Here is a 15,851-nt window from a genome sequence, read left to right on the forward strand (position 1 = left end):
AATAGTTTTAAAAACCCATTTCTAATAACTTATTTATTTTATCTTTGCCATAATGACAGTAAATAATATTTTACTTGATACTCTTCAAGACACTTCTATACAGCTTAAAGTGATATTTAAAGGCTTAACTAAGTTACAGTTTTTCTTGTTTGCTTTGACCTGGTTAGAGAAACTAGGTTCCACTTCATTTTCATTTTCACTATCCCAGCAGAGCAGAAGACAGGTCTTGCAAATGTGTAAACCTTTTCTCATTGGGTTGACACATTTTCCTTACCATTTTTCAAAACAGTTAACACAGATGTCATTCAAGCAGTCCAAACTCCATTGTTTTAGCTATGGTAACCAAACAGAAACCATCTATTCCTAACCATTAGACACTACCAAGATCAGTTTGAATTCACTGAAGCAGCGATTTGAAACTCCTACACTCAAGTCTTCAATTAGCAATCAGTCTGCAAACCTTATATAAATGGTGGAAGGTCTGTATTGTTCTGTGACAGCATGGATGGAGGAGGTCAATAGTGGCTATGTCCTATACTCCCAAAAGATTTGACTGTACATTGGTTTAAATATGTTTAATATTTACAGTATTTTATTACTTTTGTCTGTTTTTACAGTATTTTAGTTTTCAGCCACAGTTTGAAAATTGTCATGAATTTAATATAAATGTAATCAAAGCATTTCTTATTCTGGATCTAATTCTTTGCAAAAAGGCAAATTTGACAGCCCAAATAGAAAGACAACAAATGGCATTGACAATAGGCTACAATGACAAGCACTGGTGGTGCACTGACTTCTATATTTTGTATTTTGTTGTCCATTGTGTAATGATTAATTGAAAGAGCTCATATATCTGTTTGCAAGTTGTGTTGTTTGAAGATAAAACTAGCTTTTGTTTCATATTTTAAATGTTTTGACACGATATGTGCCTTTTGCAAGCAAAATGTGTCATTTTGACCATGAGTGCTGCTGTTTAGGCCTGTGTGTCTACTGTTTTGAAAAGGTGGAGTTTCAGTTGACAACTGCATCCAAGCAATCGAGAAAAACTGTAATAGGGTGAACTAGGCAGGTTAGGGTAATTAGGCAAGTTATTGTATAATGATGGTTTGTTCTGAAGACTATCGTAAAAAATAGCTTAAAGAGGCTAATAATTTTGTCCCAAAAATGGCTTTAAAAATTTTTTAACCTGCTTTTATTCTTGCCATAATAAAACAAATAATACTTTCTCCAGAAGAAAAAATATTATCAGACATGCTGTGAAAATTTCCTTGCTCTGTTAAACATCATTTGGGAAATATTTAAAAAGGGGAAAAAATCAAAAGGGGGCTAATAATTCTGACTTCAACTGTATAAGCTAAGCTTATTGTGCTGTAGGTTTTTGCTTCTACATTTTAGCAACAGTAAACAGGAGCATTATTGAACAAAGAAACATACAATAAAAAGGGCCTAACAATAAGTGAGATAGCAAATCTACTCTAATCACTTATTCAGATAAAAAGACAAAAGTGAACTCTTCCTTTTCATTGATACAACCTTAATGCAAAAGTCTCCAAAAATGAGCTCTCTACACTTTTGAGCGAACTCTGTTAATTTTCCTGGTGTGAAACTGATTCTGTTAAATTGGTCCCTGTTAGCAAAGTACAGCTCTGCAATTGCAGCGAGCTGGGCCACTGCATTTTGAGAGACACCTTCTCTCTGAAACGCTCTGGTCATGGTTGCTCCACGTCTTGTCAGCTTCAAAAGCCTTTTGTAGCATGTATGACATCACAAACATTATTAGCTAAAAAACTATTTAAAACAATTAATACCTTCAAGTATCATAAGTATCATTATATATGTGTGTATAACACATATGTGTGTGTGTGTGTGTGTGTGTGTGTGTGTGTGTGTGTGTGTGTGTGTGTGTGTGTGTGTGTGTGTGAGTGAAAGACAGCATGTAGTAGTGTGTGTAAGAGAGAGAGCCAGTACATGTTTATGAGAGAGCATGTAGAAGTGTGTGTGTGTGTGTGTGTGTGTGTGAGAGAGAGGGCTTATATTTGTAAGTGAGAGCATGTACATGTGTCTGTGAGATGTCTATGTGTTTGTGTTGGCAACATTGTATCATTTACAGTCATGCTAAAAAAGTCATTCTGAATTGAATTGAGATAGAATGTAGGTGTGTGTGTGAGAGAGCATGTACAAGAGTGAGTGTGTTAGTGAGAGTGTGTACAAGTGTGTGTGTGTGTGTGTGTGTGTGTGTGTGTGTGTGTGTGTGATTGAGAAAAGTTAGTTGGTGTTGTGATGAAATTTGCTATGTCCAGAAAACTTGTCAGACTAAACAGTTATTTACTTTTTGGTTTTATTTATTTAATAAATGTATTTGGTATTTAAGCAAAGTTTTAGGGGAACTGGATGTAATTATAAAGAATATTATTTTTTACATAATATAATCATAAAATAATTTTATTTTAAATAAGAATAGGCCTACACACACAGTCTAAAAATTGATTATTAAGCATGTAATATACACCCAGTCTAAAGCATGTAGTTTCCAGAAGCACTTAAACCGATCTTTGGGTAGAGACTCAATAATATCCATCTGCACAGTGTGACGTCACATTTGACTGGCGCGCGTGCGCGCGTGTGTGTGTGTGTGGCTGTTTTTTTGTGTTAGTGGGCGAGGTCGCAGGTTTCAAATCTCCCAGGTTTGCGTACGCAACTACTTGTGTTTCGTAGATACGTCATCACAAAACACCTAATGACCCGTTATCAAGACGACTCATTTGAAGCACTATGAGTCGACTCTTTTATAGATGAATCAACAGTTTTAAACACTGTACAACAGATTTAAGCCTTAGCTGCATATTTCACTTACTTAGAGCTGTGTTACACACTACATGGAAGGGCATTTTCAAAAACCCATAATATGGGCTCTTTAACAAAATAAATACACTATTGAAATAAAATAGAAATAAAATAGAAATCAACAAGTAAAATAGAAGAAACTGTAGAACTATTATGGTTATAAACTATATAAATACACACACATGTGAGGGTCCATCTATTAGTCCCATGACGGAACTAACAGCATGGGTGAAGGTTAAATGCGTGTAAACCTTTTAGCACATGTGAAAAGAAATATTTTTGTTCGTTAAAATTTATTTTAATTTGTTTCTAGCTCTGAATTTTAACTTGACTCCAATTTATAATAATTTTAGATTTAGATTCATCTAATTCAAGCTGATTACCTTATAGGTTGTGATTAGGTCTAATTTAGATTGATTAACCTAATAAATCCTTATATTCAATTAATGTTTCATTGTTTACTCAAAGTCGCTTAGAGTCAGTATGCTGGCCAGTTTCATCTGCACACGGACACATCTTCTTCAGTTCCGATTCTTAGCAGATAAGCTAATTTCCTTTAAGTAATAATAGGCCGCCCCATGCTTGCTCATACTTAAAGAAAGTTTGATTTAGCCCCTAGATTATATCATACCCCTAGATTATATCATACCCCTAGATTATATTATCAGTGATTGTCAGAAATCAACAAGTCTCTAATGCTGTGCCTATGCTTTATCCATTGAGTCTGATTGTATGACTAATCCTGGTTGTAGGCTGCGGAAACATCAGCCATAACAATCTACTCGATTTAAATAATTTCAGGAGATATTAGAGTTAAACAAGAATTTTACATTTAATTGTCAGAAAAAAGATTTTCCATTGCAGTTCACATAATTAAACAAAATAAGCCAATCAAGATTGTACAACATCAATAACTCAAAGATACATTTAAGAGTTAAAGAGGAATACCTGACCATGTAGAAATACATTGCAGCATGCAAGTCCTGATGCAGAGCTCAGAGACTCACAACCTGCAATGGGGTATCCTGTTTACAGGATCCCACGGACACTTCTGCACCCTTTGCCTAAATACTCAAATCATTATAAATTCAAGACAATAAAAGCTTCACCAAGACTCTTGCCTGGTCATGAGTTGATGCGAAGACCATTTTGCCTGGAGTGAAGCATCTGGCAAAGATCTTTTCAAAGTCAAAACCCAAATTAACTGATATAAAGGAGATTGTAAAATATTACAGTGAAATTAAGACCACTTTACCAATCACACAGAGACATTTAAAATGACACCAAACATGAATATAAAGCCACAAGATACACCATATTAAGAACTTAAACATTCTGTGTGGAATGTGAGTGAGCTGCTCTGGTTGAGAAGGTAAAGTCCAGGGCAAAGAGGGGGGTCAGGATGCATGATCAAGACAACCTGAACAACTGGTTTTCTAGCTGATCTTCTTCTCACATTGGAAAGTTTATTGTTTTAGTGCCTGACCATTCTCATGGTCTTGTCTCGTGTGGAGTTCCATAACAGTTTGCAGATTTTAATATTATGGAGAGATATAGCCATCCTTACATTATTATGTGCATATCTGATCTTAAACTGTAGTTCCACTGTACACTGCAACGAGAACCTCAGTCAATAATATTTATGTAAAACTGAATTTTTGTTGCATCATATGATTATATTTTAAACTTTTTATAAAATCATCAAACAATGTGTACCTAAAAAGCATTTTCTAAAAAATTTAAAAAGTTCTGTCCTATGGTCACTAAGTTATTGTTACTTTTTTTCTACTGGATATGTGGTTTATATCTAGTATATATATATATATATATATATATATATTGATTTGTCTATTTGCTGGCTTGCTATCAGAAAACAAACACTAAGCTAGGTTATAAATTTAATAAATTCTACAATTACAAGTGATTTGTAATTTGTTCATTTATACCCCATTTTTTGTTTAATAATGTTTTTCTATGCAGACTTTATATATTGGTCTAATATTTGTATAAAGATAGTTTGCATTTGCATTTACTCATTTAGCATCTTTTATCCTGCGACAACAACTAATGACACAAGATGAAACAGACTCAGCCTATTAAAGGTTCAGAGCTTGTGTTTTTAAATGCTAACAAACCTTAAGCCAAGTCCAACAAGTAAAGCCACACAGTGTTGTTTTAAAACTTATTTAATTTAATTTTTTTTTTAAAAATGCACTGTTGTATTCTCAAGCCAAGTTGTTAAGCTCATTAGGCCCTGTGGCTTTTGTTTTTTATTTATAATATCTTTCACTTAAATTGCTGTTTCATAAAAACATCTACTGGGAAGAGTTGTCATATTTGATATAAAGCTTTAATGGCACAAACGTGTTATTTAATTTAAAGCTTACTTGTTTTTATTTATTAAAAAGCCTAGCTTGATGTGCACTATTATGTTTTTCTTTTGCTTATTTTATTGTCGTGATTTATAAAGTAATCTGATTTGTTATAAAAGCTTTTCTGGTAAAATAATAATAATAATAATAAAACAATAAACAACACATAAACAGTGTTTAAGTGTCTAATGCTGGCAGCATCATGTTACAAAACTATTCACAAAGACTATTTGATTTATTAAATAACTCATCTCTTATGCTTTCTTTCATGTTATGTGACAAAATGAATGAATGACTCGGATGAACTAAAAGATTTATTAATTCTCTCATGTGCACGATGTGTAGTGCGAGACAAGATTAGTTCATTTTTCGAGTCCTCTATCGAGTCGTTTGTTCACCACATGAAAGACTACAGCCTAACATATGCATTTATATGCCAATCATATGCATTTAGAGCCAGAAAAAGAATTGATCTGTTAACCTCTCGAGTCCTCGGGTTTGAATCATTCGTTCATCACGGGCCAATCATATGCGTTTAGAGCCAAAAAAAAAAAGAATTGATCTATTCAACTCTCGAGTCCTCCGGTTTGAGTTATTCTGTCATGTGATGAACGAACGACTCAACAACCAGAAGACTCGAAAGGTGAACTAATTATCATGGCTCCTATCGGCTCAGACTGTTTACATTGGTTAAGATTATATGTGACTGTCAGTGTAACCTGAACGCACCACTGACATTTGAAGACATGAAGAGGTGAGCTGAGCAAACAGACAACAATGCCTATAGACAAAAGAGCAGGTAAACATTGAATTATTATTTTCTTCTTCTTATAATTTATTTATGACTTATTTGTCGTGTGATGAACCTTCTGGGCTAGTTGTAGATGTGTTTGGAAGCAATTCGTAACATTTTAATAATATTTTGGCAAATTGAACCAAATGAACAAAATGACTCGAAAAAAGATTTGTTCATCTCGATGAACGAGACTCAAAGATCCGAGTCAGTAAAATGATCCGAACTTCCCATCACTATTGAGTATGCGAAATTCTGTTGTACGCCACTGCGAAAAGGGGCGGGATTAAACAAGATGATTAGACATGAATGGTTTCTCTCCAGTGTGGCTCATGATGTGTTGATTAAGGTGTGATGACTGGCTGAAACTCTTCCCACACTGAGTGCATGTGAATGGTTTCTCTCCAGTGTGGATCCTCATGTGTCGATTAAGGTTTGATTATTGGCTGAAACTCTTCCCACACTGAGTGCATGTGAATGGTTTCTCTTCAGTGTGGATCCTCATGTGTTGCTTAAAGTGTGATGATTGGCTGAAACTCTTCCCACACTGAGTGCATGTGAATGGTTTCTCTCCAGTGTGGATCCTCATGTGTTGATGAAGGTCTGATGAGCGGTTAAAACTTTTCCCACATTGAGTGCATTTGAATGGTTTCTCTCCAGTGTGGATCCTCATGTGAATCTTAAGATTGTGTTTTCTTCCAAAACTCTTTCCACACTGAGTGCAGGTGAAATGATTCTTGTCTCTCCTTTTCAAAATACCATCAGTCTGTAAAATAGTTTTTTCCTCAATTTTGACATGATGTTCCTCCTCTTTACTCTCCTCATTCTCTTCAATTAGGTCTGAAAAAAAAACACTAGTTGTTATCAAGTCTTAAAAACTCTCATCAAAAGCTGAAAAGTGAAAAGACACTGGAAACATTGGCTACACACACTGTAATTTTGATGCACAGTAAATGTAAAATAAATCAAATCATACTGTGTTTGGTCCATTAACGTGTCCACATTTAAGCAGATTCAATTTAATTAATCTTTATTTATCTAGTGCTTTTACAATGTAAATTGTTTCAAAACCGTTTAACATAGAAGTTATAGTTTATGGATATGCATGAACTCTGCTGACATGGTTCCGGTAGAATATCAGTCAGGTTCTTTATGTCCGCATTGCGCGTTCTACAGCAAAAATTTAATTTTGCGGCGAAACCTAAACGCATCAGAGGATGGCAAAGAAGGGAGATTTACTCTTAAATTGATGAGGATCTAGTGCCAGTAAATGTCCAGCATCATGAACACTATTATTGTTCAGTTCCAGAACCCACAATAGTTTTTTAATACACCAGATCAGTCTGACAGTCTCCGTGAAGAGGTGGAATGACTAAAAGAAGACTGCTTCGATGCTGCTTTTATTGCTGTTATAAGGTTCTAAAGGTACAGTTAAAAAATTATGTACTAGAATTTACATCATTTAGACTGTAATAGGCAAATAACAATCTGAAACAAATGTGTCAAGCGCAAGTATTTATATGAAAAACCTAATCAGAGTACCCGTGGTACCGATGGGTGTTACGGCCCTGGATTACTATATGAGGGGTGCCAAACACACCGTGTGTAGTACTGCTCATCAGCACCAATCACCTATTGTGCAGTTCTGTACACTGGAGACCTCTTTGGTTACTGAAACAGCTTTGGCTATCAGTAATGAAGACATTTCTACATTAGAAATATTGCCATCACACAGTGTTGGGCAGTAGCGTCGCTGCAAGTAGTGACGCTACTAGCTTATCTACATTTCTCAGTAGTGTGGTGGTAGCGTCACTACTTTTTAAATTAAATAGCTTTTGTGTAGCAAAGCTATTATTTTAGTCAAGTAGCGTTCACACAGGCTACATTTACCGATCGCAGAACAATAAGTGACAGTACTGACATTCACGGAGCTGTGAGGCCGGTGTCTAGCCGATGAAACTAAATCCATAATGAGGCGAGAAAGACAATTTCTTTTTCTTCCTGTTTTACGGTGGTCAGGATTCTGTTTATCCAGAGTTAGGGTGCTTTTACACCTGTGAATCGATTCAGTTGTCCCGAAAAAGAGATTACAAATGTTACATTGTTGCTCTTTGCTCTTGGAGCGGTTCGCTTTCACACTGCAAAGTTTCTAAACGGACTAAAAGAGCTAAAACAAGTCACGTGCGAGTAAACTCTCCTTGGTCAGTGTCAGGGTTTATTTTGCAGCGTCCCGCTAAGCTGTCAGGAGAGGTGGTGGTTTGGTGGTGATTAACAGGGTGCGCACGCGTGACGTGTTTGAGGAGAGATGCAGTGAGGAGAGGTGAGAAGGGTGCGCAACGATGCCTATTTGAGGACCGGGAGGGAGACGCAAGATTACCGGGAGATCATCACTCATTTGCGGGCATCCGGAGACTCGCGAAACTTCCCGCTCTACTCATAACTCTCTCTTCATATAGCCGTAAGCCTATTACATATCCATAAAACACTGTGATATAACTGCGCTAGGATCGTATCGCTTTCTCACTGCAATCGAACCGCTCCAGGGTTCGTTTCAATCGAGCCGAGACCACCTCATTCAAGCGATCTCGGAGCGATTACTTTGGCGCGGAACAGAGCGCAATTGCCCTGTTCACATATGCCAATCGAACCGCGCTAACTGGGCAAACAAGATACGTTCCGAAACAAAAGTGTAGGTGTGAAAGCACCCTTAGAATGACCCAGAGTTATAATGACCCTGGGTTAACAATTTTTTGCATATCATCAGCATGCTGTAATCCATTTCTTAATCAGCAAAAGTCATTTTCAGACTAGTTTGTTGGCCACTTGAAGTCAGTGCAATGCTAAATGTTATTGTTCCACTATAATTTTTTTCCCTCATATCGTCCCACAGCAACATCATATAGTTTAGAATACTGTACAATGTTTTATAATAATTAATTACTTTAGTGTCCATTTCATTCAGCAGATTTCAAATTAGTGCATAGTGCATTAGTAAATAATTAAACCATTATGATACATGGAGTTAAAATGACCTTTTTGAATATAAAGTGGAAAGTTTTATTGAGATTAATTGTTGGTGATTTTATGGGTTTTGGCTGGATTGGGTAGCAAAACATGAACAAAGGAAAATGAAGACTTGTTTAAAAAGATTTAGGACCTACAACACAATATTTCAGTAAATTTAGGACTTTTTAAAGCCTGAAATTTTGATTTTGGAATTTACGACATTTTAAGACCCAGCGGAAACCCTGTTTAAAATAGTCCTGGAAATTATTATAATAATGATGTAATTCTAACTCAAATACTATCTGTGAGAACTAGCAACAACTTCTAGAAACAACTTTAAACCCATAAAGTTGATCGAAAAAAGGGGAATTGTGATCAACGTGACATATGCAAATGGAAAGTGCTAAGCCAACACCCTCACTGTAATAGCAGATATCTTCTATGGCAGGGGTGTCCAAACTTTTTGGGCCGAGGGCCAGATGCAAAAAAAAATGTTGTCCCGGGCCAAATTTTACATACATCACACAGACACGCATATAAATAAATAAATAAATAAATAAATAAATAAATAAATATATATATATATATATATATATATATATATATATATATATATGTAGGAACTCATCGGCATATTGCAGTGGTCAACACAAGTTGAATCTGAAATCTTGGGCATCTCCAATGGTCTCATTCATTGAACTAGCCTGAGGGCTTATACCATCAAGATAACAGAGCTCCAATTGATTTCGGGCTCCTCTGACCAGTACTTCTATGCAGATGTTCTGGTACCCTTCGGCTAACTAGCCAATGATTAATTAAATCAGTTAAATTAAAACAATGGCCCTTACAGGATCTTCAGCGGAAACCATTTCACAAGACTTTTAAATGACTCTTGGTCATGTGCTCGCCTTGGGCACATCCTGCTAGATGCACAATTTCGTAGAGACAAAGAGATCTCTAGAAACATTAATGCATATGAATAAAAGCTAATCTCTTAATGTTAGAACTAAGGCAGATGTATCTTTAAATAATATGCCATAATGTTCCTCATATGCTGTTTATTTCAATCAACTAGGTTAATCAATGTGTTGTTTTAACCCTTATAACAGAGTAAAATAATCTGTATGTGTCTGAAATGTATGATGTCTGGTATTGAATGAAAGCTAGTGACATTTGCAATACGTTGGTGTAAATGAAAAACTAGTAGTACAAACAGTATTCATCTTGTAACGTTTGATGTAAGATAGTTTCAATCTTGCAAGAGTTCTACCACGTGAAATCTACATGCAGTCTGTTAATTAATGACCTTTCCTACGTCAGTACGGGGTGCTCATTGGCAGACAGTGCCATGGGGACGAACCAGACCAGGGGCCTCATGTTAGAAGACTTGCGTGGAAATCTTACTAAAACATTGCGTACGCACAAAGCTGTAAATGTGCGTACGCAGAAAAATTTTTAGATGTATGAAACACTGCGTACGCCGAATCTCACGCATATTCTTTTGTACATCTGAATGAACGTGAAACTGAGCGCAACATGCACGAGCACAAAACCCCTCCCTGCCTCCTCCCCCGTATGAATATGCTAATGACTATGCTAATGGCAAAACCCAACGAAAAAGCAATGGCAAAAGCAAGCAAAAAGAGAAACTTTGAACAGAATGTGAATTGGAGGTGCTGCTTTCGGAGGTAGACCGGAGAAAAGCGGTGTTATTTGCAAGTTTGTTCTCCGGAATTAACAACAAAAGAAAAAAATGAGAGTGGGAGAGTTTAGCTGATGCGGTCAACACAGTTGGGTCTGAACATCGCACTGAGTGCATTTAAAAAAAGACATAGTGTGGTTTATATCTGTAAAATGTTGCAATACGTTTAACAGTCTCAGTGGCGCGCTCGTTAGACGCATGTGATCATGAATTGATACGTTCGAGCATGAACACGGCTCGAATCCAGCGTCTGATGAACTCTTTCTTGTTTTTTCCCCCGCTACATATCAGATTTTGCCAACTATTTATCACGAGAAAGACAAGTAGGAATCATCAATAAGTTTGTGCATCATATTTTATTTGCACATTTATTGAATGGAAATGTTTCTGACTCACGCATGCAAATTCATCTTCAGATAGTGTCTTTATAGCAATGTGCGTGTGGTAGATCGCTCAGATTACATTGGGAAAACAGGCGACTGCTGCAAAATGTGCTTTAATGTTTAGCTGGTCAAATGTATGGTATGGAAACCTTATATACCTGCTGAACCCGTCTCATACAGCTGCCATTGCAAGGCTCAGACACTTTGTAGAGAGGAATTTAACACAACTGCCTCTAGGAGTCGCCAATGGAAATAAAACAGACACGCACAAAAAATGTGCGTACGCCTGCCAGAAAGCTGCGCACATTCCCACGTTCAGTTCATTGTTAGTAAATCCAAACGTGAGCGATTCTGAGCGTGAAACCTGGCGTACGCAAAGTTTTTGTGCGTACGCAGTGTTGATACATGAGGCCCCTGGTCACTTAAAAACGCCCTGCGACAAAGAAAATTTGCTTTTTGCATCAGCTAGCTTGCACATGCTTTTGCTCTCTGCCCCCTTTCGCCTGCCCGGACACCGCGCCGCCACGCGATTGGGTCACTACGAACTTCCACGCAAACCTTTTAAGTTTGGGGATTCACGCAACTCCACGAACTTCTGCTAAAGCGACTCTCAGCAGTCCGTCACCTAGGTAACCCAGGACAACAGCCATTCACGAGCATGTGAATCCCATAGACGTCATCGAAGCGAGAAACTACCCAATCAGGAGCACCGTGTTTCCCCAAGGCCAGCCGGCGAGGGAGATTCGACTTCAGCAAAAAGGGCGCAAGTAACACAAACTAATGTTGTCTCTGGCTGATCTTGTGCAGATTGATCTTAAGCAGTTAAAGATAAGCCATATCTCTGCTTTTGTGGTTTCTCAGGTGTTATTCTAAGATCTTGCAAGAAGTATTAGAATTAATTTGGGACGTTGTCAACTCATTTTGCATCCTCTGAACTGCCCTTGTGTGTATGTGTGAATGTGTGTGTTTGTTTGTTGTTTGTTTATTACGTAGTTAGTTTCATTTATCGTAGTGTAGCTCAATAAATCTTTGTACTCATTTTGTAAGAACTGTGTTCTTGTTTATGTGCTTCTAAGTCATTGCCTCGAGCTGTAGATCTTGTTACCTTGCTAAAAGTTAACCCAATACTGTGTTATGTTATTATCGTTGGCCACGTAAATAATATAAACAAGATTGGTAAGATACGATGTCTTCTATTTGCGGGACAAATGGTAGATAAAGTGTGAATCTTTTGATCTGATTCAATCTGAAGATTCAATCGAATCTTCAGGATCCGATTCATTGAAATGAGCTAATTAATCCCTGATCGATATTAAAACGTAGGTTGATCCCCTACATATATATATATATATATATATATATATATATATATATATATATTTATTTATTTATGGATGGATGGATGTGTGCGTGTATTTTATTAAGAAATTATTTTATTTTGGTCGTCCAACTGTGTTTCTAGAAAGACTTAAGTTTTTAAAAAACTTGAATCTTCTCTGGGCAAATTACAGTTGCAACACTCATCCTTTATAAATTCTCCTTCAGTGAAGGGTTTCCTGTGCTGTGCGATCAGCTGAGCTACCTCATAACTAGCCAAACTGCAAAAAATGCTTTTCTTACTTAGATGTTATGTTGTCTTGTTTTGAGTCCAAATATCTAAAAATTCTCAAAAAAAAATTGTCTTGTTTTGAGAAATAAAATGCTAATATTTTCCCTAATATGCAATTTTTTCCTTAAAACAAGCAAATTAATCTGCCAATGGGGTAAGCAAAATAATCTTATGTCAAAAGAAAAAACAAGATTATTTTGCTAACCCCATTGGCAGATTATTTTAGCTTGTTTTAAGGAAAAACTCACTTAATATTGGCATATTATTTCTCAAAACAAATTAGAAAATTCTCCTTTATTTAAGATCTTTTAGATATTTGGACTTGAAACAAGACAAAAAATATAAATAAATAAAAAACATTTTTGCAGTGCAGTGTAGAATTTTCTTGCACTTTATTAGCACAAAAAAACTGCTGTTGTTGAGCTGATAGGGCGCTGCTAATTGTTTTACTTTCTGATCTCATTCGGCACCAGTGTAAGAGCTAAAAGGCCTGATGCTTTGTTTCATAATGTCTTTTAATATTATATTCCTTCATTACTGCAACTGATTCCTGGCAAATTGAACAGATACATTTCCCGCTGACCTCTGTGAAGAAAAATTATTTGCCCCAACGTGACTGAAACTTCCTGCACTGACTGTTGATTTTCCTTTTTCTTGGTGCGCCATGGCTCGCCGAAATGTGATTATCAATTATGTTTCCTTCAATTTGGTCGGTTAGTTTTACTTCATAACAAGAAGTAATGCCTAATTGAAGGCATGTAATAGCGACAGCCGGTGGTTATTTATTGAATTACGTCTATTTTTGTATAGCAGGCCAGATTCTATTAATATTTATAAAAATCCTCGCGGGCCGCCACAAAACTGATTGCTGGCCGCAGATGGCCCACGGGCCGAATTTTGGACACCCCTGTTCAATGGGAATACTGTAAGTCAAATATCCTCAGCTCAGTTAAACTTTATTATTTATTTATTGTTTTTATTTATTTTATATAGTGCCGGTGCTTAAGGACACTTTACAAACAGTAGGAGAACAAGAAAAGCAATAACCTTAAGAAGGTAAAGAAAATGGGAGACTAATAATACATCAAATGAATGACAAAAGACATGAGAAGAAGTAACGAAAGAAACTCATTCCTGTCTTTCAATGAGTGCGTATGTGAATTAAGGAGAACTAGACAGCACACATTTAGAACTGCAAGATGGATTAATTTAGTATTCTTATTTTAAAATATATCTGAATGAGGATCAAATGACTGTGTTGGTCTTTGAGAATAAAAACCAACCTGTTTTTTCCTGCAAATCTTCCTGTTTGACTGTGAATGTTTCTTTAATCTTCACATCTTCACTCTCCTCTTTAATAAACGCCATCTTTATAACAGTGTGGAGATCAGTCGCTTCAGCAGGAGTTTTACTCTGTGTTTGGACACTTTATTCTGTTTAAAATGAACAAAACAATAAAAATGTTCTGTTTAAAACAAAACAAAATAATTTCTCTTCAACAGTTGCTTCAACAGTTTCTTTATATGAGAGTAATTAACAAAAAGAAATCAGGTAAAGTAAAAGGTCATTAAAATATGTATTACACACATTTCTGTTAACTTATTCAAACAATAGACCTTCATTACTGTGAGTAAAATAATACTAAGTTGTATAAAGGGTTAAATAATATTGTAAACAGCAGGTTCTATTTAGCATTGGATGACAATCCTGAAACTTTAATCAATCAGTTTATATTTCGGTAAAAGTTTTAAACACAAACCTCTCTCCAGTCGAATTCCAGCGTAGGAGCGGCGCAGCCTTATGACGTCACACACCACGCCAAAATAAAAGTCTTTTTTGTTTAGCTTTTTTGCCACTTACTGTTGCAGTCATGACTTATTGATACATTTCTCCCTCGTTTTCCACTTTCCACTATATCTGCTCTCTCTCTCTCTATCACACACAACGAGAGAGGCACAGATAAACAGTATTTGAAGTTGATCAAAACCTTTAATCTAAACTTTTTTATGACAATTTTGAAAAACTTTTTGTAATCCACTTTATGATGACTTGCAGGTCTAAAACACATAACTATTAATATCCAAATCTCATCCTTGTAATTATGACATCTACTTTTCTATTTCTACAACTTCATAGGCTATATTTAGGGTTTTAGTGCAGTCTAGGCACTCAGGCATTTTCCACCACCTGTTTCAATCCCCTGAGAACTTTGCTCATCTTCAGAACACAAATGAAGACACTTTAGATGAAATCTGAGAGTCCCAAGATGCTTAAAGTCCAGAAAAGGAACCAAAAACAAGTGGTTCAATTGTAATGGAGCCCCAAGAACACTTTGTGCCGTTGAACCATAGTTGCTGTTTTTTGCCGCTGTATTCTTCAGTATATCTTCATTTGCATTCAGCAGAAGAAACTCAAACAGGTTTGGATCAAGTAGAGGATAAGTAAATGACAGAATTGTAATTTTTATGTGTACTACCCTTAATGCTTCTTAAAGTAAAGGTAAAGTTAATTATTATTACTGAAGATATTGCTAAAGAATGGCAAGAAACGTAGAATACAGATAATAAGAGACGACAATTCATATGAAAGGGTGCCATTTCCACATTGCAATTTTCTAAATTCTCATTAAGTACAAATAATTAAAAAAAAAAACTACAACTTGCAAGATATCTTAACCCTCCAAAACAGCTATTTTCCCACCTCCGGCTCAAAATCCTTATTAATTATGTTGCGTTTCTTTAGGCAAGAGAGCCTCTCTTGTACCTCACCATTACGCACAATATGTAAGATATTACAGTAGTAAAAAAACGAATTGCTTTTTAATTTTAAATGTTTTCCAAATAATAAAATGTCCTCTTTTATGCAGCTATCAATAAAAAGTCTGTAGTTAAATTACTTTTTTTATTATTAAATTTTTTACTTTAAAAATAAATTTGACATCTCAATTGCCTCATTGTTTTCACTGAAAAAACAAACTCACTTAAAAAATACAAATCAAGTTACATTTTTATTCATTAAATCCACACAGCAAGAACTCCATTCAACATTAATTTATGTAACATTTCATTTCCTTTTCATAAACCTTTTATGAAAATGACAGTGTGGCATCTGCTGTGACAGGCTGTTAAGGACAATATGTTTT

At 35.9% G+C, this 15,851-nt stretch overlaps 2 protein-coding genes across 2 annotated transcripts in view; both read right to left on the minus strand.

Moving 5' to 3' along the window:
• The window catches only part of LOC137490965 (protein NLRC3), a 766,684-nt gene that overhangs the window by 155,874 nt on the left and 594,959 nt on the right, over positions 1-15,851 (minus strand). The window lies entirely within an intron of this gene.
• On the minus strand, positions 3,658-14,519 carry LOC148682133 (uncharacterized). Its single transcript, XM_088650810.1, has 3 exons — positions 14,469-14,519; positions 13,993-14,142; positions 3,658-6,849 (listed from the first exon to the last, which is right to left on the minus strand). The coding sequence occupies exons 2-3, from the start codon at positions 14,075-14,077 to the stop codon at positions 6,449-6,451; spliced, it is 486 nt and encodes a 161-aa protein (XP_088506936.1). The 5' UTR covers positions 14,078-14,142; positions 14,469-14,519; the 3' UTR covers positions 3,658-6,448.

This window comes from Danio rerio, chromosome 4 (assembly GCF_052040795.2).
Source record: "Danio rerio strain M-AB ecotype USA chromosome 4, GRCz13ab, whole genome shotgun sequence".
In the NCBI taxonomy this organism is placed as follows: Eukaryota; Metazoa; Chordata; class Actinopteri; order Cypriniformes; family Danionidae; genus Danio; species Danio rerio.

Bases quoted from the DNA above. Each gene is read 5' to 3' on its own strand.
- LOC148682133 (XM_088650810.1), bottom strand. From the start codon at position 14,077: ATGGCGTTTATTAAAGAGGAGAGTGAAGATGTGAAGATTAAAGAAACA. The intron at 6,850-13,992 runs GTTGGTTTTTAT...TTTTTTTTTCAG, and splicing joins AGATTTGCAGGAAAAAACAG to ACCTAATTGAAGAGAATGAG.